At 47.1% G+C, this 19,350-nt stretch overlaps 1 protein-coding gene across 1 annotated transcript in view; it reads left to right on the forward strand.

The window, feature by feature from the left end:
* MAP3K15 (mitogen-activated protein kinase kinase kinase 15) overlaps positions 1-19,298 on the forward strand; it is a 146,342-nt gene extending 127,044 nt beyond the window's left edge. Inside the window, exons 19-30 of the mRNA XM_049871562.1 lie at positions 5,820-5,977; positions 9,720-9,903; positions 10,564-10,765; positions 11,268-11,421; positions 12,357-12,542; positions 13,196-13,301; positions 14,453-14,663; positions 16,432-16,544; positions 17,744-17,853; positions 17,934-18,010; positions 18,571-18,668; positions 19,084-19,298. Coding sequence (XP_049727519.1) covers positions 5,820-5,977; positions 9,720-9,903; positions 10,564-10,765; positions 11,268-11,421; positions 12,357-12,542; positions 13,196-13,301; positions 14,453-14,663; positions 16,432-16,544; positions 17,744-17,853; positions 17,934-18,010; positions 18,571-18,668; positions 19,084-19,298 — 1,814 coding nt within the window. The remainder of the gene's footprint in view (positions 1-5,819; positions 5,978-9,719; positions 9,904-10,563; positions 10,766-11,267; positions 11,422-12,356; positions 12,543-13,195; positions 13,302-14,452; positions 14,664-16,431; positions 16,545-17,743; positions 17,854-17,933; positions 18,011-18,570; positions 18,669-19,083) is intronic.
* The last annotated feature ends 52 nt before the right edge of the window (positions 19,299-19,350 follow it).

Here is a 19,350-nt window from a genome sequence, read left to right on the forward strand (position 1 = left end):
GAGTAGCCCTATGGAGAATTTCATGTACTGAGACGCTAAAGCCTCCTACCAACAACCACTTGAGGGGACTATCTTGGAAGTGAATCCTCCAGCCCCAGTCAAGCCTTCAGATGACTGGAGCCCCCACTGACATGTTGGCTGCAATCTCCTGAGGGACGCTGAGCCAGAACCACCCACTGAGCTGCTTCTGGATTCCTGACCCACAGAAACTCTGTGAGATAGCAACTGTTTATTTTTTTAAGCTGCGAAGTTTTAGGGTAAGTTCTTACACAGTAATGGACAACTCCACCACCTGTCTGTCAGTTTTTTGTACTGTAGTAGCTTGCATATTGCTATGATGCCGGAAGCTATGCCACTGGTATTTCAAGTACCAGCAGGGTCACCCGTGGTGGACAGGTTTCATTGCAGCTTCCCTATTAAGGCAGACTAGGAAGAAAGGCCTGGAGATGTATTTCTGAAAATTAGCCAATGAAAACCCTTTCCATCACAACAGAATATTGTCTGATACAGTGCTAGAAGATAAGCCCCAGTTTGGAAAGCACTCAAAATACAACAGTGGCCGCAACAATGGACTCAAGCATTCCAGTGATCGTGAAGATGGTACAGGACAGAGTCATGTTCTGTTCTGCTGTAGATGGGGGTGCCAGGAGTCGGAGCGGACTCGGCAGCAGTTAACAACTAATACAGATTTTATTGCTAAGTCTCTGCCTTTAGGAAGGGTGGTGTTTGCTCTGGAGCCATAGGAAAAAAATCTTCAAATTTGGCATAATTTAGACTTTTTTTTTTAGACTAAATAAACAGTCTTTGATTACAAGATAATTGTACTAAGGGGGGAAGGCAGTTATTTGACCAGGGCAAATAAGCCATCGTGAATTGGTTTAGCACTATTTTCCATTATTGTATAACTTTATTAATTTATTCTTTTTTTGGCTCTAACAAACAAATTTATTTTCTCACAGTTTGTTGTTGTTAGGTGCCATTGAGTTGTTAGGTGCCATTGAGTTGATTCAGCTCGTGGCAGCTCCTTGTGACAGAGCAGAACTGCCCCACAGGCTTTCTTGGCTGTAATGTTTACGGGAACAGATCACCAGGTCTTTCTCCTACAGAGCCACTGGGTGGGTTTGTACTGCCAGCCTTTCAGTTAGCAGCCAAGCACTTGGCCAGTGTGCCACCAGGGCTCAAATTCAGGGTGCTGGCTTTAGTTGAAGGTGCCCTCTGCCCACTCTAGGGGGGACATCCTTGTTTCAGCTTCTTAGCACTCTTTTCCCGGTTCCTTGGCGATGTCCCTGTGGTACCTATTCTCTCTTTTAACAATTAACTTTCAGTGATTGTCGGAGTCCAGACAGGAAAAGAGAACTCACCCAGTTACATTTACGTAGAGCATTTAATATAAAGAACGTTTTACTGGGTACTGAGAACTGAAAAGGCAAAAAGGGGGCACTGAGGTAGCAGGAAGCATCTACACCCCTGGGGGCGAGGGAGCAAAGGGTGAGAGCTCTGTGGTAGGACTTGGACCTCTGAGTAGGGGTGCCACCCACTGGAGCAGATACCCCTGAGGGGACAAGATGAGGCTGGTTCTGGAAATGTGAGGGGACAAGAAAGGCTGAAGACTGCAACCAAGTGCTGCTCTTGGAACCAGCTGGGGCTCCAAAGTGAAGTTTGCTTGCAGGAACAGTTAGCAGACCCAGAGGACCAAGTCCCTTTTCCCTCCCCCATCCTTCCCAGCTGTTTCTGGCACCACCTAGTGGCAGATCCTAACCGAGCAGCAGGCAAAGCAGAAATGTGCTTTGCAGGTCCCAGGCCTAGCACCACCAAGGAGAGCTGAGAGATAATAGCTTAATAACCAGCAATAGTGTCAAATCTTGCCTTAATGAGTGATTTGCAGATTAGTTAGAAGGTGAATTCCCTGCCGTGATGGTTAAGATTGTGTGTCAACTTGGCTGGGCCATGATTCTCAGTGTTTTGGTACTCATATAATGTCCTTATCACTTCCCTGTTGAGAATTGATATGTGATCACCCCCATGATGGGATCTACTGTGAGTAGCCAGTCAGTTGAAGAGGAGTTTCCCTGGACATGTGGTCTGCATGGAGTGTGAGTGGACGTTCAGTCTGGGCTCTGGGCTTTTGCTCATTCTGGATCCTGCAGCTGGCTCTTGATTTTCAGACCTCCGGTTCTTGGGACTTGAGCTAGCAGCTTACCTATAGTTTTGCCTCATCAGTCTTCACAGCCTGTGAGCAACAGCCCTGCTCTCTGGCCTACTGATCTTGGGTTTGCCAGGCCCTGCAGCTATGTGAATTGGGAAAAACCTCTTTCCTGACCCATGGATATGGGGCATTACAGTCTCTACAACCGTGTGAGCCATTTCCTTGACATAAATCTCTATATATATTTATATACTTTACTGGTTTTGCTTCTCTAGAGAATCCTGCCAAAGATACCTGCCAAGGCCTTGCCATCTGTAATTTACAGCAGCAGGAGCCTGTAAGGGGATATTGTATCACTGGAAGTTCCCTTCCTGGGGCTCTGGGATTTCCTAACAGTGCAGCAAGTGCTATGTATCTCTGTCTTGCTCAACCCTGCAACTAATTGATTGAGCACCTCCCCTTCAGCTCTGGAGACCAAAGCCATTATTTCTGCCCTACGGATCTGTTAAGCTCACTGATACAACCAGGTTCATATTTAACTTCTAATTAGTTAGCATTAAATAAAATAATCTAAAATTTATTTCTTCAGCCTCACTAGCCACATTTCAAGCACCCAACAGTTACCTGAGACTAGTGGCTACTGGATTGGACTGCAGCAAATAGAACATTTCCATCATTGCAGGAAGCTCTATTGGTCACGGCTGTCTCAGTCTTTCAAATACTAATAAACCAGAAATGAATGAAGAAATCCAAAGACACAAGGAAAATATTAGCCCAAGAGACTAAAGGACCACATGAACCAGAGACTGCACCAGCCTGAGTAGAAGAACCAGATGTGCCTGGCTATCACCAATGACTGCCCTGACAAGGAACACAACAGAGTCTGGGACAGAGCGGGAGAAAAGTCACACAGAACTCAAATTCATGTAAAAAGACCAGACTTACTGGTCTGACTCAGACTGGAGGGACCCCCAAAGCTATGTCCCCTGGACGCTCTGTTAAACCAGAACCGAAACCATTCCTGAAGCCCACTCTTCGGACAAAGATTAGATAGGACTATAAAACAAAAAATAATACACATGAAGAGTGTGCTTCTTAGTTCAATCAGATACGGGAGACCAAACGGATAGCTCCTGTCTGGAGGCAGGATGAGAAGGCAAGAAGGGACAGGAACTGGTTGAATGGACGCAGGCAAGCTGAGGTGGAAAGGAAGGGGGAAGTGTGCTGTCACATTGTGGGGATTGCAACAAATGTCGCAAAGCAATATGTATATAAATTTTTGTGTGAGAAATTAACTTCAACTGTAAACTTTTGCCTAAAGCACACACACACAAAAAAAAGAGTCTGGAAACATGCTTTGGTTGTGTGATCTTGAGACAGATCCTTGATTTTTCTTAGGGTGTCAGTGTTCTCTATTCTCACGTTGGCCAAGGTCATCTCTGAGTTTGCTGTCTGATTTCAAAACTCATTGTGGGCGCATAGCATCTGGCGATGTTGCTTCCATATTTCTCCAGCACAGTGTCTAGCCTAGTTTCGAGGAAAACCAAAGGTGTTACTCACGGAGCCCTGACTGACCTTCCCTGTCCCCTATCTCTCTCCTCAAGAATCCCTTCTCCCATCTGCTGCCATATCTCATCACCACCTTCCCTGTGGCAACCTCTAGTGGCTCACGGCCCACAGGAGAAAAGGCCAAAGCCAGAGCTTTCAGAACACACAACTTGCTGTTCCTCATTTCTTCCCACGCCCTACCCTGTGTCAAACATCGCGTGTTCCCTGGACTCCGATATACTTCACATGCATGTGCCTTTGCTCAAGTTGTTCCCCTTACCTGGAAGCCCTCCCATCCCGTTGTCTACCTCTTTGACCCTCACAGCAGGAGCCTAGTTCACTGAGCCCCAGCTGCCACCCATTTGTGTCTACCACCATATTCATATCAAGGTCATGCTTTACCCAGGCTGCTTCCAGCCAATGGCTGAGCATGGTGGGGGTACTAGAACTAATATGGGACTCATCCAATGGGCAACTTTTGTCAGGGATTCCCCGGTGGCGTGTCTGAAGTGTTCTCAGAGCAATGAAACTTCCTTCCCAAGCCTTCCTTCCTCCCCTCCCTTCCCAGATGTCAGGCCTGCATTGCAACTGACAGCTCGCCCAGTCTACTCCTGCTCCCTCCCCCTTTATCCTTCTTAGGCTTTCTCCCCAATAAATCTCTGTCTGATCTCATCTTGGCATTTACTTCTCAGAGGATCTGAATTGACACGGCCGTCTTTGCCATAGCTTTCTCTGACTCAAACCAGGCAGAATCAAGTACTTTTAAAATATTTATTTGTTTTTGAGAATATACACAGCAGAACAAACACCAATTCAACAGTTTCTACATGTATAATTCAGTGACATTGATGGCACTCTTTGAGTTGTGTAACCATTCTCACCCTCCTTTTCGGAGTTGTTCCTCCCTATTAACATAAACTCAATTCCCCCTAAGGTTCCTATCTAATTTTTCCCGTTGCTTTTGTCAGTTTAATCCCATATAGATAGATTTTAAAAGAGCGTAATGCTCAAGGCAGATATTCTTTACTCATTAAGCTAGTCTATCGTTTGGTTTTAAGAAGACTTCAGGGGGATATTTTTGATTTAAGGTTTAAAGATCATCTCAGGGCAGTAATTTCAGAGGTTCATCCAGCCTCCATGGCTCCAGAAAGTATGGATTCCATGAGAAATTTTAATTTCTCTTCTGCATTTTCTCCCTTTTGATCAAAATTCTTCTATAGAATCTTTGATCAAAATGTTTAGTAATGGTAGCTGGACACCATCCAGTTCTGGTCTCATGGCAAAAGAGGTCTGTTGTTCATGGAAGCAACTAGCCATATATTCCATTTACTCGTCTTATCCCTGACTCTCTCCTCTGTTGCTCCAGAATAAAGACCAATTGTTTTGCCTTGGATGGCCACTTGCAAACTTTTAAGACCCCAGGCACTACACAAGGAATGGAAGTATTAAACACCTTATTAGGCCAATTAGCTGGGATGTGCCATGAATTCATGACCCCAAGCCTCCAAACCAAAAAGCCAAATCCCATGATGTGTTTGGTTGTAATATAAGCCTCAGCAACTTTTCTTTTTGTCGTTGTAAACGTATCTATCATACAACTTTTGACGATTCAACCTTTTTCAGGTGTATATCTTATTGACAGCAATTATGTTACTCAGCTATGCAACTCTACCTATAATCATTGCGATTTTTCCGTCACCGTACACTGAAATGCCGGTACTCCATAAGCAGTAACCTCCCCCTTTAGAATCAAGCACTTTTTCATTCATGTTCCTGTAGCATTCTTAGACTCTTCTGTTGTCACATTTATCCCATGCTGCTATCATCATGATGCCTGTCTTCTCCACTGGGCAGCTCCTTGAGGTCAGGCACTAATATATACTTATTGAGTTGAATTGGGCTCATCCTTTTAGGGGCTAAGAAATCCTCTCAGTGTAACCAGTATTAAAGGAAGGCATGTTGCATGTCTCTTGTCAAAGAAAAGATATGGCCACATTATTTATGCATGGAGCAAGGCTCCATCCATCATGAATGAGGGGGTTCAAGTTCACACACTTGTTTACTAATGGTCCACTTCATTTTTCAGCAATATGGTACCCACGATCTTTGTTTTTTCTCCAAATAGGCACTCTGCAGTACATGGCACCGGAGATTATTGATCAGGGACCTCGTGGGTATGGTGCCCCAGCTGATATCTGGTCCCTGGGCTGCACCATCATTGAGATGGCAACCAGCAGGCCTCCGTTCCATGAGCTCGGTGAACCACAGGCAGCAATGTTCAAAGTAAGAGCTGTTTGGTACTCTAGGTTGCTGGGCAAGGTGCAGAGACCATGTGGAGTCTCAGTCTTTGGAGGAAAGGTTTCTGACAGGATTTTGGGACTTGGGGTATCAGATACTCTAATCTTTGTGATTCTGAAAACCCTCCCAAGTTAACAGGAAGGGTAAGCCACGTATTGTGGCCAACATGGTTCTGATTGACCAATATGGCTGGGGGTTTTACAAATGGACAGGCTGAAACCTTGGGTGGTGACATGCTTGCTTGAGACCCCATGGGAAACATGCCAGGAAAGCCCTCTGTGTCCATGGTCAGGTCTGCAGCTTCTGGTTCCGTGTATGCTTAGACAAGTTTAAGACGGTCTCTAGCCCTGACTTCCCATGAAGTAGTTTTATTCCCCCCAATGCTGAGAAGCAAGAATGTGGGGTTGCAAAATGCCAAATGGCTATTGCTTGTGGATAATGAGGTTACAGTGCAGCAAAGCAATTTGATATGATGTGATTCCAGAGTCCTTGTTTCATGGCTACTCTGCCAATGTGGAGGCCTCTCTCAACTCGTTCCTGCCTCACTGCCTACATCTTTGTCAGCCCCTCCAGCTTGGCCTCTTCACCAGAAAGAATTCAAAGGCATGAGTGCAGGACGTTCAGCCCGCTCCGAGTGCTATGTACTGTGAGTCCCTGCCTTTGCTGCTCTTCTTGACCTGGCCTTGCCCCAGAACTTGGGCCCCTGTAGAAGGCACTGAGACCTTACAACCTTCACACCAGTTGCACAGGCAGCTCCACAGACAAGAACCCCAGTCAACAAAGATCTCTAGCAACTGGTCTTAATGTGACCTTGAGCAGTGGGGCTGGAGGACAGCAATGACCTTTCCCAGTACTTAGATGTCTATTCATGATGGACCCAGTTGGGGCCGTGTAAGCTCTCATCTGCAGCTTCAAACTCAGACCTTTGGAACACATAGCACCTGGGGCTGAGGAAAACATCTGGGCCACCTGAGAGCCAGGGCTATTTGTTTTCCATTCTGCTGGTGACTTCCTGTGTAAACTTAGGCACACCCACCTGAAGGCTGTGGGTCCCTACCTTCATCCTAGGGCACGAGTGACTCCCTCCAGCTCTTCTTCCTCCTGGTTCTGGTTAGCTCCTTAGGTATACAGATTTTTTGAAAATATATTTTCTTAGATGACACATGTGTTAGTTTCCTAGGGCTGCTGTAAGAAAGGATCACAAAGCAAGTGGTGTAAAAGAACAGAAAGCTACTCTCTCAACATTCTGGAAGCTAGAAGTCCACGTTCATGGTGTCTACAGGGCTGTGCTCTCTCTGAAGACTCTAGGAGATCTTTCCTCTTCTCTCCCAGCTTCTGGTAGTCACAGGTGTTCGTTGCTGTGACAGTGTAACTCCAGTCTCTGCCTCCATCTTTACATCTTGTTCTTCCTCTGTGTCTTGTCTCTCTTTTTATAAGGACACCACTCAGATAGATCTAGGACACACCCTACTTCAATATGACCTCAAGTTAACTGATAACATCTTTAAAGACCATATTTCCAAACAGTCATGTTCATAGGTTACCAGGGGTTAGGACTTCAACATACCTTTTTGGGGGACACAGTTAAATCCATAACAGCATAAAAAGTCTATTTTTATTGCAAATGAGAAATTTGCTGTCGTAAATAATGTTCCATATGTTCTCTGAGCAAAGACCGTAGATATCATTTCTGGGATATCTCGAATCCTTCAGGAGATTTTCAGGAAACTTGGGCAGCATCAGAAACAAAGGGGGACCTTTCCCCCTCCCCAGGGAGACTTTTTGAGCAGCACCAAAGTACCCTTAAAAGTGATGTCTTTGCCTGGTGCTAGGGGGCTGCCCACATCTGCTTTTTCCTTCCTAAGAGCTAGAGGGAAAGCCACCCATTTGCACTGGGTTCTTGTCCTGAGTTTTTGCCTCTGCCCCCTGTGCCTAGGGGCACTGCCAACTCCTCTCCCTACTCTCAGAGGGCTAGCCCCTGTAATGGGTCTTGTGTTTTAAATCATGGTAGTTTGAATCTATCCAGCCTTTCGTGTTCTGAAGATTGAAAATTCTTGAGCTGTGTTTGAAATATAAGTGTGCCCCTGCTTGGTCAAGGGACACTATAGGATCTGAAGTCTGCAGGCTCTGCAGTTTGCTTTCTACAGCACCCAGATCCCCTTTATGGGGACATATGAGGCTGAGGTGGCCTGAGATTGCAGAGGAGCTGGGAGTGGGGATGGATCTGGTGGGCTGAATGGCTTCCATCCCTGGATCATTAGGAAAGAAACAAGACGGCATACTTTAAGATGCCAACTCCTAAAAAGAAAAGAGAGCCACCCCTAATGGGGACAGTTATGCAGGATGAATGAGTAGGACTTGCAGTAGAAGCATTCCCAAGTCACAGTGAGATGGGACAATTCAACCCAACTCTTGCCTCCCCTTACGGGCCATAGGGACAGACAGCCTTTAGCAGGACAATGATTCGCTGGCCAGAAAGGGGCGCTGAAGCAGAAATTCTAGCAGGGGACCCTGTTGTGGATTAAAGGGTGTCTTACCAAAATCTGTGTTGGAGTTCTAACCCTTACACTGGTGGATGTAATCCTGTATCTATGTTAATTAGATCATACCCAAGTAGGGTGGATCCTAAATCTAATGACTTCTGAGTTATAAAAAGAACAGATTAGACACAGAGACACACATACACGGGAGGGGTGGGGGACAGACGCCATGTGAGGACTGTCTACAAGCCAAGGAACACCCAGGTTATGGACAAGGAAGGAGTCCACATGGCTGAGGCCCTGATTCGGACTTCTAGCCTCCAGAACCGTGAGGAAATAATTTTCTGTTCTTTAAAGCTGCCCACTTGTGGTATTTGTGTTCCAGCAGCAACTAGACATCTAAGACAAGCGCTAACAGGGACAGGCAGTGGGTTTGGCTTTGGATGATTAGTTCCTTGTCTATGAGTTCCCATCCCCAAGGGTTTGTGTGCACGTGGTTTAGAACTGGAGCTTGGAAGTTTCGGCTGTGAATACGTAGAGGTTGAGAGGGTTGTGAGGTGTGTGGGGCATCTCTTAGAGAAGCTGTGTTTTAGGGAACAGATAACAGCTGCCTTTGAGTCCCCTCCTTTAGCACATCCTGCTACAGGCTGTGGCCCAAGTCCCGTCTCAGTTATCTACTGCTGTGGAACAAACCACCGCTTAGAGGCTTTAAGCAATGATTGTGGGTTGACTGGTTAGTTCTTCCACTGGTTTCTCCTGGGCTCACTCACGTGGCTGCACCCAGTGGATGGCTAGGCAGCTGGTCTGAAATGGCCTCTCCCACCTGGCCAGGGTTGCAGCTGGGATGGCTGGGCCTGCTCCCCTTGTGTTCTTTCACCCCAGGATTCCTCACTGCATGGTGGTCTCTGGGTCCCCAGAGGACTAGAGTGGAAGCTAGGGAAGGGTCTTGAGACCCAGGCTCTGAAACTTAGTATTACTTCCTCCATATTCTGTTGGTCAAAACTAAGGCCCAAGAGGCCAGCCCAGATTAAGGGAGTGGGGAAAGAGAGTCCACCTCAGGAGGGGAGCAGCAGCAACACAACATTGCAAAGGGGTGGGGACACAGGTGAGGTTCCTTGGGGCACTCTTGCAACCTGTCACTAGCCCTGCACAGAATGGTGGATGTAGAGCTTTGTATTGAAAATGTGCACCCGGATTTACCTGAGACCTCACTGACACAGATACGGCTACCTTTCCCTTAAATGCAGGTGGGGATGTTTAAGATCCACCCAGAGATTCCAGAAGCCCTTTCGGCAGAAGCCAGAGCCTTCATTTTATCCTGTTTTGAGCCTGACCCCCACAAACGTGTCACGGCTGCTGGCCTGCTCAGAGAGAGTTTCTTAAGGCAGGTGAACAAGGGCAAGAAGAACCGAATTGCTTTCAAGCCCTCAGGTGAGGCCTACCTGGACAGCTGGGCCAGGTGGCTGTACTGAGCTTCCCACTTTGGTGAAGGGTGGCAGGGATTGGCGTAGCAAGTTTGGGGCTTGTCAAAGCCCAAGCGTTGCATGTCTGTCTGACTTGTTGACAGAGGCACACACAGCCCCTTAGGCACTGTGGTCTTACCCCCTTGTTATGTCTTTCCTTTGAGATGGTGACGAGGAGGGAGGTGTCCTGGCTGGGGTCTCCTGTCTTCCTGTGCAGAGCCTGGTTCCATTGTGGGAACCAGCCTGCTGTGCTGCCCCTGACCTTCATTAAAGGGTGTGTCAGGGGAGTTTGAAAGGACTCCTGCAGTAAATCCCGATGGCAGTGACCTAAGGGAGACCCGTGAAAAGGAGGTCGTTTGTTCTCATTTTTCTGTTGTGGATCAGGGTTAGAACCCATAACAGAAAGGCTCAGGGTCTTGCTCTGCAGAGCGTGGTCCTCCAACTAGCTGCCTGCTTCCCCCCCTGCCCCGCCCCCGCCCAAAGACTTGTTAGAAGTGCAGATTCGCAGGCCCTACTGAATTGAAATCCTCATTGTCACAGGACTTGGGGTGTCTTGTTTGGACATCCCGGTTTGAGTGGCATAGGCTCCCTGGAGCTCACCGCCTACCTCCCTCTCTCTTCCGCACAGAGGGGGCCCAAGCTGCTTCCCTGGCCCTGCCAACACTGGGGGAGATAGCAGGCGGTGGTGGGGGCAGCAGCAGCGAGCACAGCTCCATCTCCCCCAGCTCCATCTCCCCTGACTCGGAGGCCCAGTGCGACGTGTTCTTCGAGAAGGCCCGTGGCCTGCCCTCCGAGGCTCCACCCAAGCACCACCTCAGTCACCTTCTCAGGTATGTGGTATGGCCTGGGTCCCTGGGCAGCAAGAGGTACTCATGTGCCTCAGGGGCAAAATACCTGCAGGCAAAATCCAGGTGCTCCAGGGGCTTCCATCAGTATAGGGCCACGTGGGCACTGTGCCAGCAAGGAGAGAGTATTCATTTGCTGTCCCTCCCCCTCTTTATTTCCCCTTCTTTCTCCCTCACCTCTTTCTCTTCTCCCCCGCCTCAAGTTTCACTCCTTTCCCCCTCCCCTTCTTGTCCCCTCTTCTCTCCTTCATCCCCCCCACCCCCCACCCCCAGCACTGGAGCTCTGGGGTTAGAGAAAACATTGCATTTCTCTTCAGATTCACCTTCCTCCTGTACTCTCCAACCTTCCCCTGCCGTGCCATCTTCTTGTGGTGGGGACTGCAGAGTATCTCTTCACACCTACCCTCCCCATGGGGCCCTAGCCTGGGACACTTCTGGAGAAGGTGCCTGGGGACTGCAGACATTATCTGTGTGTGTTTGCCCACAGCGTTGCGGATGAGAGCGCCACCCCGTCCCCGGAGGACAGGGACCCGGGCCTCTTCCTGCTGCGCAAGGACAGCGAGCGCCGTGCCATCCTGTACAAAATCCTGTGGGAGGAGCAGAGCCAGGTGGCTTCCAACCTGCTGGAGTGCGTGGCCCAGGTACAGGCCTGAGTGAGGGCACCTGCTGATCTTGCCCCCTCTGTCCTGTCAAGGAGGGACCGAGGAGGTACTTTTTACACTGGAACATTCACATAGTTAAAATAATCACCATGTTTCCCAACTTCCTTCCTTCCCTCAATAAAACAAAATAGCAAGAGAAAAACAAAACCAAAAAACCCCACTGAAACATGAATTTGCAAAACACTGCAGTGAGTCCAGGCAGTGGTGGGGTGGTGCTGCCACCTGGTGGTGAAACCAGCCAGATGGTGGCACAAAGCCCAGGGGTACTGAAGGGCCTCCCAGCCTTTGGGAGCCCAGGTACTCCTCCAGCTGTGGGTGCTGCCCTCAGAAGCTGGAAGGAAAGTTTTAACTAGGAAGCAGTAATGGCAAACTGATTTCCCCCCTTCCTTATTTTGCCTGGGGAAAGGTCCTTCTATGAAGAGGCCACTGCCCCATCATAGAGGTGTGAGCCGTATCCTCTGATGAGGCCCCAGTCTTTCTCCTTAATATGGGGCTTAACTGTGAGAGTGGGTGTGCATACACACACAGGCCAGGGAAAAGCAAGGGCCAGATAACCCTCATACAGGAAAGATCTGGAAGGAATTCCAGGAGCAAATGGAGACCTCTTCTTACCTGGGAGTCCCACAATTCTATTAACTAGATAATTGTCACCTAGTTTCCATCAATGTGGCACAGTCATTAAGTGCTTGGCTACTAACCCAGAGGTTAGTGGTTCGAACCCAGCAGCTGCTCCATAGGAGAAAGACGTGGCAGTCTGCTTCTGTAGATTACAGCCTTGGAAACCCTATGGGACAGTTCTACTCATAGTGAGTTGGAATCAACTTGACAGCAACAGGCTTTTTTGTTCCCTTGGTATTTCTTGAATTTCCCCACCTTCTCTCTGACTTACTCTTTATTTTTGGGGGGGAGGTCAGAGTTCAGAAGAGTTGCATCTCTCAGTTGGCCACATCAAGCAAGTAATTGGAATCCTCAGGGACTTCATACGCTCCCCAGAGCACAGGGTGATGGCGTCTACAATATCAAAGCTAAAGGTGGAGCTGGACTTTGATAGCTCATCCATCAATCAGATTCACCTGGTACTGTTTGGATTTCAGGATGCTGTAAGTGTTACCTCTGGCCCTACAGAACATACTAGAAGGCAGGGAGCCCACTGAAGTAGCTCATAGCTAAGACCATAGAGTTTGATTACTATCTTCTCCCATCATCCCCATCTCTTCTCACCTGTTTTCCTTGAAGTGCCAAGTTTCTGCAGCACCCTCTAAACACAGAGTGTGCAAGTATGTGAAATGTCATCTCAGTGAATGTGCTGATTTGTGCTTGGCCGTAGAGCATGAGTATAGGATCTGGGTACGTGTGGCAACTGCCAATAGAGTAGTGGGTGTGCGGTTTAAGCTTATATGTCCGCCCAAACAGAAGGGAGCTCCTGCAGGCCAGAAACCATGTGTCTTGTTCATGTTTGTGTCCCAAGCACCCAGCATGGAGCTGGACACTTCATAAGTGCTCAGTACATGCTTGTTGAAGAAACAAATGAAGAGCCCAGTAAGGCTGATCTGATCACTGTACCCACCTCCCAGACCCCAGCATGACTTAGGGCCAACTTAGAGGAAGGAAAACACAAGTAGGTCAAAGACCAGGGCAGCTTGGTTGACACTTTTATCTTAGACAGAGTAGAAGCAAATTAGAATTAGTAAGGACTAACTCATATGTCTTAAAAGTCTACTAGGCCAGAAATAAGAATTTTTGTGATTTTTAGGTAAATAAAATTTTGAGGAACCACTTAATTAGGCCCCACTGGATGTTTGCGATGGATAACATCATCCGCCGAGCGGTGCAGGCTGCGGTCACCATTCTCATCCCAGGTAAGTGCCTTCTTTGTGGTCAAGGTCAGCTTCATGCTATGGAAAAGATCAGATATGTCCTCTGCAGGCACCACTGTTGCTTTCTTTGTTCCGTCTTGGCTATGTACTTCCTGCATTTGGGTGAATGTTGTCACAGACTCCTCCTGGAGCCAAGATTCTGTGTTCTAAGAATCTCATGGCTCTGTTTATTGGCTCCCTTGGCGTAACTAAGTTGACTGCAGGTGGATCTCTGAGGGGAGTGTTGAGCCTGCGGTGAGGATCCTGCTGTCCGCTGGTGTTCACTATCCATTTCAGTGTGAGCTGAGCAAAGGATTCCTGGTTGCTTGATCCTTTAACACTCGGACTCCTGAGAATCATTGTGGTAGCTGTAGAAATCTGGCTTTTGTAGCCTCTGTTTTTGAAATGTTAGGGCAGCTTAATACCAAAGTCGATGCTGCTTTTGTGGTGACTTCTTCCTACAAAGGGTGACTTGAAACCTTTTTTATTGATACTACCACTTCCTCTATTTACTCTGATCTCTGGTCATCTTGTGTGTCCTTCTGAAGGCTGTCTTTAACAGAGGTTGCAGGAAAGGCTTGTTAAAACGCAACGCTTCATTACTTCCCCACTCCAAGCAGGCAATTTTCTGTAGTAAAAGTACCCAGGCCTGTTTGGAAGCCTGGCTGTACCTTTTTTAAGCTGTCTTTGGCTAACTCAACGTGTTTTTAAGGCTCGCTCTCCTCATTCGTAAACTGGGGGTGGGGGTGGGGGGGTCGTTTTTACACTGCAGAGAACCGAATAGTCTCCTTTCTCCACTTAGGAAGTCAGCGGCCCTGATAGTGTCGCATTGGCCAGGCCAGCCTCTGTACAGCCTGGTTTGCTGGGATGGGACGTAAGCTCCACCAAGCCCTGACCTTGTGGAAATGCTCTTTTGATAAAAACCAGTTGCTGTCGAGTCAGCTCCAACTCATGGCAACCCCTCGTATGTCAAAGTACAACTGTGCTCCATAGGGTTTTCAGTGGCTGATTTTTTGGAAGTAGATCCCCAGGCCTTCCTTCCGAGGGTCCTCTGGGTGGGCTCAAACCTCCCAACCATGTAGTTTGCAGGTCAGCACACTGGCCATTTGTACCACCCAGAGACCACGGTCATTTCTTCTTCCACAATTTTGCAGAGCTACAAGCACACTTCGAGCCTACGTCTGAGATGGAGGGGGTAGATAAGGATGGAGAGATGGAAGAGGACTACCCTCCTGCAGACCCACGTGGAAGTGAAGTGCCTGCCACCTATGGAGGGGACAGACCCGGTTCAGCAGCCTTCCAGGAGATCCACCCCCACCAGCACCTGCGCTTCCAACTGGTCAAGCTCAGACAGGAGACTTCCAGGTAAGAATCTCCTACACCAGGTACCTGAAGAGGGGTGGGAGAATGACTGGGACTGACAAGGTGGTTGGTTTAATTGTTGAGTGGACAGTGCCTCACCTGGGTCTCACAGGAGCCATGTAAAGCAGAAGCGGTGTGTTGTAAAGCATCTTAACCATCTGTGAACTGGGCAAGGGGGTATTCTCAGATTAAACTGAGGGACTAATACAGGTGGGTACCCCACGACCCTGGCCCCGAGAAGTTTTCCCATCCATCTTTGACTCTCTTCCTCAGGATTTTCCATGATCCTTCAGCAGGCAGTTGTGGGCTGCCTCCCAACCAGGAGCACACAGTAGGTGCTCCCTAAATTTCTGTTAAATGAAGGAAGTGAGTCCCATTTGCTCTGGGGGATCCTATTATCAATAGGCTTTTATATGTATATCTAATCCATAGCCATAGCAAACTAGTTGGTACTTGTTCCAAATGTTGCTTTGTAGCCATAAGGTCACTGGTGATGCTAATCAATAAAGTGCTGTCTTTGTGTTCAAAAGTTAGTCCTCTCCACTATTAAGTCATTCTGCTGTCTTCATCTCAGGCAAATTAGCGATCGGTAAAGTATCAGCCAGCACGTGAATGCCAGTTGCTAATAAGCCTGCAGTCCCTCTACAGTGCGCCTGTCCTTGTGCTGCGGAGATACCTTATTGTGTGAGGCTGGGGCAGAGCTGAAGGAGGCGTGGAGAGAACGATGCTGAGTGGAAGTATCTGCTCAGTCCCAGTGACAGTCCCACGAGCCCCTTCTGCCCGTAAACTCAGTTACAGCTGGTTACTGAGCCCACTCTCCAATCGAAATGGGCTTGAGGGTGCATTGAGGATCCACTTGGAGCGCTGCAGCTGCCTCCTTAGCTGGTGGAATTATTGAGTGACAAGGACAAGGCAGGCAGGGGTAGAGATGGGAAATGACTTCAGGGTTCCTTACCTGTTGAGCCACCAGCGTTTCCTGTGTTGCTCCCTGGGCCAAAAGTGTTCTATCCATGCCCCATTTTTGCCACCAAATTACCCAGATAACATGCTTGCTCCTTGTTTTGCCTGGATTTGTTTATATATTGTTGCGGACTGACTTTGGAGGGCAGAGTCAATGATGTAAAAGTTAGTCCACCACCAGCATGGATCATAAAAAAGCATGCAGTTAAAAGCTACAAGAGTCTTACTGCCTAGGTGCCTGCACAAACAAGAAAAGCTGGAAAAGCCTGTAATCTGTGATCCCTGGCATTGGGGGTGGTGGTGAATCGAATGTTCTTGGCTCAGCTATGCCCATGCCTGTCTTTCTTGTCCCAGGGAGAAGGAGGAACAAGATTGGGTGCCAGGAGACCATCCTGATGGGAGGAGCCCAGCCAGTATGACTCTGGGCTAATTACTTAACTTCCCTTCAGCTTCTTTATCTTAACAGGGAGACAAGTTTAAATAACCAGACCATCCTTCTGGCTGAGTTCCACCAATCAACATCAAGTGAACTTTTGGTTCGTGATACATTCTGGGACAAAATATAACCACTCTCTGAGTGTTGGTCTTTGTTTTCAAGTGGAGGAAAAACACAAGGAAGGTTCCCATATACAGGCTGCAACCTGATTCACAGAACTTTTAGAAACGCCACCTTGGCTTCCCTCACCAGACTGACTGCTGGGCTTGTGCTGTTTTTTCAATCTCTAAAATTCAACAAATGTTTGAATTGAATGGTGTTAAGGTATTCATCAGGCTGTCTGGATGATGGTTTTTTTTTTTTTCTTTAAACCAGACTTTTGGAACACCTGATTCAGAGAGAGAGAGAGTACCAGAATTTCCTACGGCAAACTCTGGAACAGAAAACTCAAGAATTGTATCAGCTCCGGTTACATTTCCAATCTAATGGTGAGTCATTTTCCACTTGGTCTGATTTGTGTGTACGAGAGATGGTTTTAAAATCTGGCTAGTAGATATTGTACTCAACCTTGACAACAGTGTAGGTTATCCTCTATTAAACTTGTATTCCAGTAGGTTTTAGAATGTTGGGTGTGTAGTGTCGATTTCCACTCAGCGATCCCATGTGACAGAGTAGAAATGCCTCATAGGGTTTCCTGCCCTCAAATCTTCAATGGGCACAGATTGCCAGGTCTTTTTCCTGCTGAGCTGCTGGGTGGGTTCGAACTGCCAACCTCTTGGTTAGCAACTGAGCTCTCCAGTGATACATTCAACAACGTGGGGTAAAGCGCATCTGCTTTATGCTGCTTTATGCTGCTTTATGCTTTATGCCAGATTCAAAAGGCTACATACTATGACTCCATTTATACAATCTTCTGGAAAAGGCAAAACTATAAAGAAAACAAATCAAAATGGCTGGAGTTGTGCAAAGGGGATTACAAACAGGCCCGAGGAAACTTTTGGAGTGACGTAAATTACTTTATCTTGGTTGTAGTGGTTATTGGCATTTGTCAAAGTTCATAGCACTGTATACCTAAAAAAAAAAGAGAAGGATGCAGCAGTCTGTGGAAACACTATGGGGCTGTTCTACTCTATCCTGTAGGGCCACTTTGAGTCAAAATCGACTAGATGGAATTGGGTTTGGTTTTTTGGTTTACCTAAAAAGGCTGCTGGTTTACTGCATAAAGTATACCTCAGTAAACCTGAGTTCTTCATTTTGTCCCACATGGGAAAGAGCTATAGCTACCTCTTAGAATGTGGGATGAATAAACTGAGGCAAATAATACTGAAATCTTTTTCCTCACTTGACTGTCAATGCAGTTAGGGATATGATTCCCAAGAAAAAGGCATTTAAAGGCAAAGGAATAATACGTATATGAGGTGGTAGGCAGAAAACATGTCAAATTCCAAGCTAAACCAAGGCAACACAGGTAAGGATTATTTTATGCTCTGGAAACAGAATCCAAGAACTATGAATCGTTGTTTAATATGTATTAGAGCAACTGAATAATACAGACTTAATTCATTTCCTTTTCACATCACCCCATTTGTGTTCTGGAAGAGTTTACTACACCCAACTGGTTATCCTGGGAAGAGTTTTACTGGCTAACGTTAATATACAATAAAACATATTTCTAATCAATTTACAGGTAGTACGGAGGACCCAGCACCCCGTCCTGGGTTTCCTGGGCACAGAGGAGATCAAGAGCTCGAAGACTGGCTGAAACTACAAGGAGCAGATGCTGAGACAATTGAAAAGGTAAATCAGTAATCATACAGCTATTCATATGCTCTTCTTAAAGCTTCTTACCGTGTCTGTATATTTGGTCTTTGTTTCAGATTACTAAAGAGGGTTATACGCTTTATAATATTCTTCACGATATCACTAAGGAAGATCTAAGATGCATTCGACTTCGGTAAGAATCGCCTCAAAACCATTTAATGGAAAACTACTTTTCCTGCATGATCACCCTTTGAAGTTTTAGTAATTGGCCTCCTCTAACTGTCGTTAACCCCCCTTCCTCTGGCTTAGCCAGAAAATAAAACAAGCCAGCCTCCATCCAAACTCTGGACTGTTGCCGGGTTCAGAGAGGGTGGCAGCAGTGGGGAGAGGAGAAAGGAGCTGCTCTCCATAGTTTGCTTTTCCCAGCCCGAGCCTGGCTGGGAATGGGGTGAGGAAAGGAACCAGATGCCCGGGGAACAGACATTTTCCTTTACACTACTTAACCTCGAAGTCCATGTCCCACTACTGCTGGGGCGCAAGTGTCACCTCCACACGTGAAGAGGAACAGATTGGTATTTTTGGTATGTTTGAGTTAGGGGTGCATTTTTTAAGACTAGATGTCCGCTATAAAGACATCTAGAATGAGATGCTGTTACTTTTGCCCCAACGGCTCCTAAAGAAGTATTTTTGCCTTGTTGCTTTGAATGAGGTCCTTCTTGTAACCCTAAAGGGGTGCTTTTCTTTGTCCTGTAGTGGTGGCCTGCTCTGCAGGGTCTGGAAGGCTGTTTCCCAGTACAGAGCACGGGCTCGGGAGCCCCCCAAAACCGAGCAGGAGGCGGAATCACAGCCAGGTACACCATCCATCTTTGTTGTTAAAGCTTCTGTTCACGTGCGTGCACAATGATTGTGAGTCTGAGTTTTGGCATCCCAGGGTAGTCTTTGAAATTCTTAAAGATGGATTTTTACTTCAATAAAAGAAAGTCAGCATACCCTATATAGCACTTGCTGGAAGAGGCGAAACCATAGTTGTTTTATTTAAAGAAATGAAAAGGCTAGGAGATCTGTTTTAGATTTATACGGTATGATTCATTCATACTGCACATAAATTTGAAAAAGAGGTAATAATCCTTGCGTTTGATGTTGGATATGAATGTAAATACAAAACAATTAAGAAAATATCTTCATATTGAATGTACAAATGGGCTTTGCAGATGAAGAGGGCTCGGTACTGCCTTCTGCTCCTGCCTGTAAGATCATAAACGCCAGGCTTCGGCACGGAGGAGGAGAGGATGGCCAACGGCCAGTGTCGCAGGCTCCCGCACCAGTGCTGCACTGTAGAACGGGGGCTGCTACTCTACAAAGCTGTGCTAGTGGCTGCTTCCTGTGAGTCTGCCGAGCACTGCTACCTCAGGGCAGTGAGCCTCCCCCCCAAAAAGGTGGCAGAGTTGGAGCAGGCATACATACAAAGGAATTGTTTTTAGTAACTAAAAAGAGTATTAAAATAGCATACAGCTAAGTCAAATTAGAACTGCA

The sequence above is a fragment of the Elephas maximus genome, chromosome X (genome assembly GCF_024166365.1).
Source record: "Elephas maximus indicus isolate mEleMax1 chromosome X, mEleMax1 primary haplotype, whole genome shotgun sequence".
NCBI classification, from domain to species: Eukaryota; Metazoa; Chordata; class Mammalia; order Proboscidea; family Elephantidae; genus Elephas; species Elephas maximus.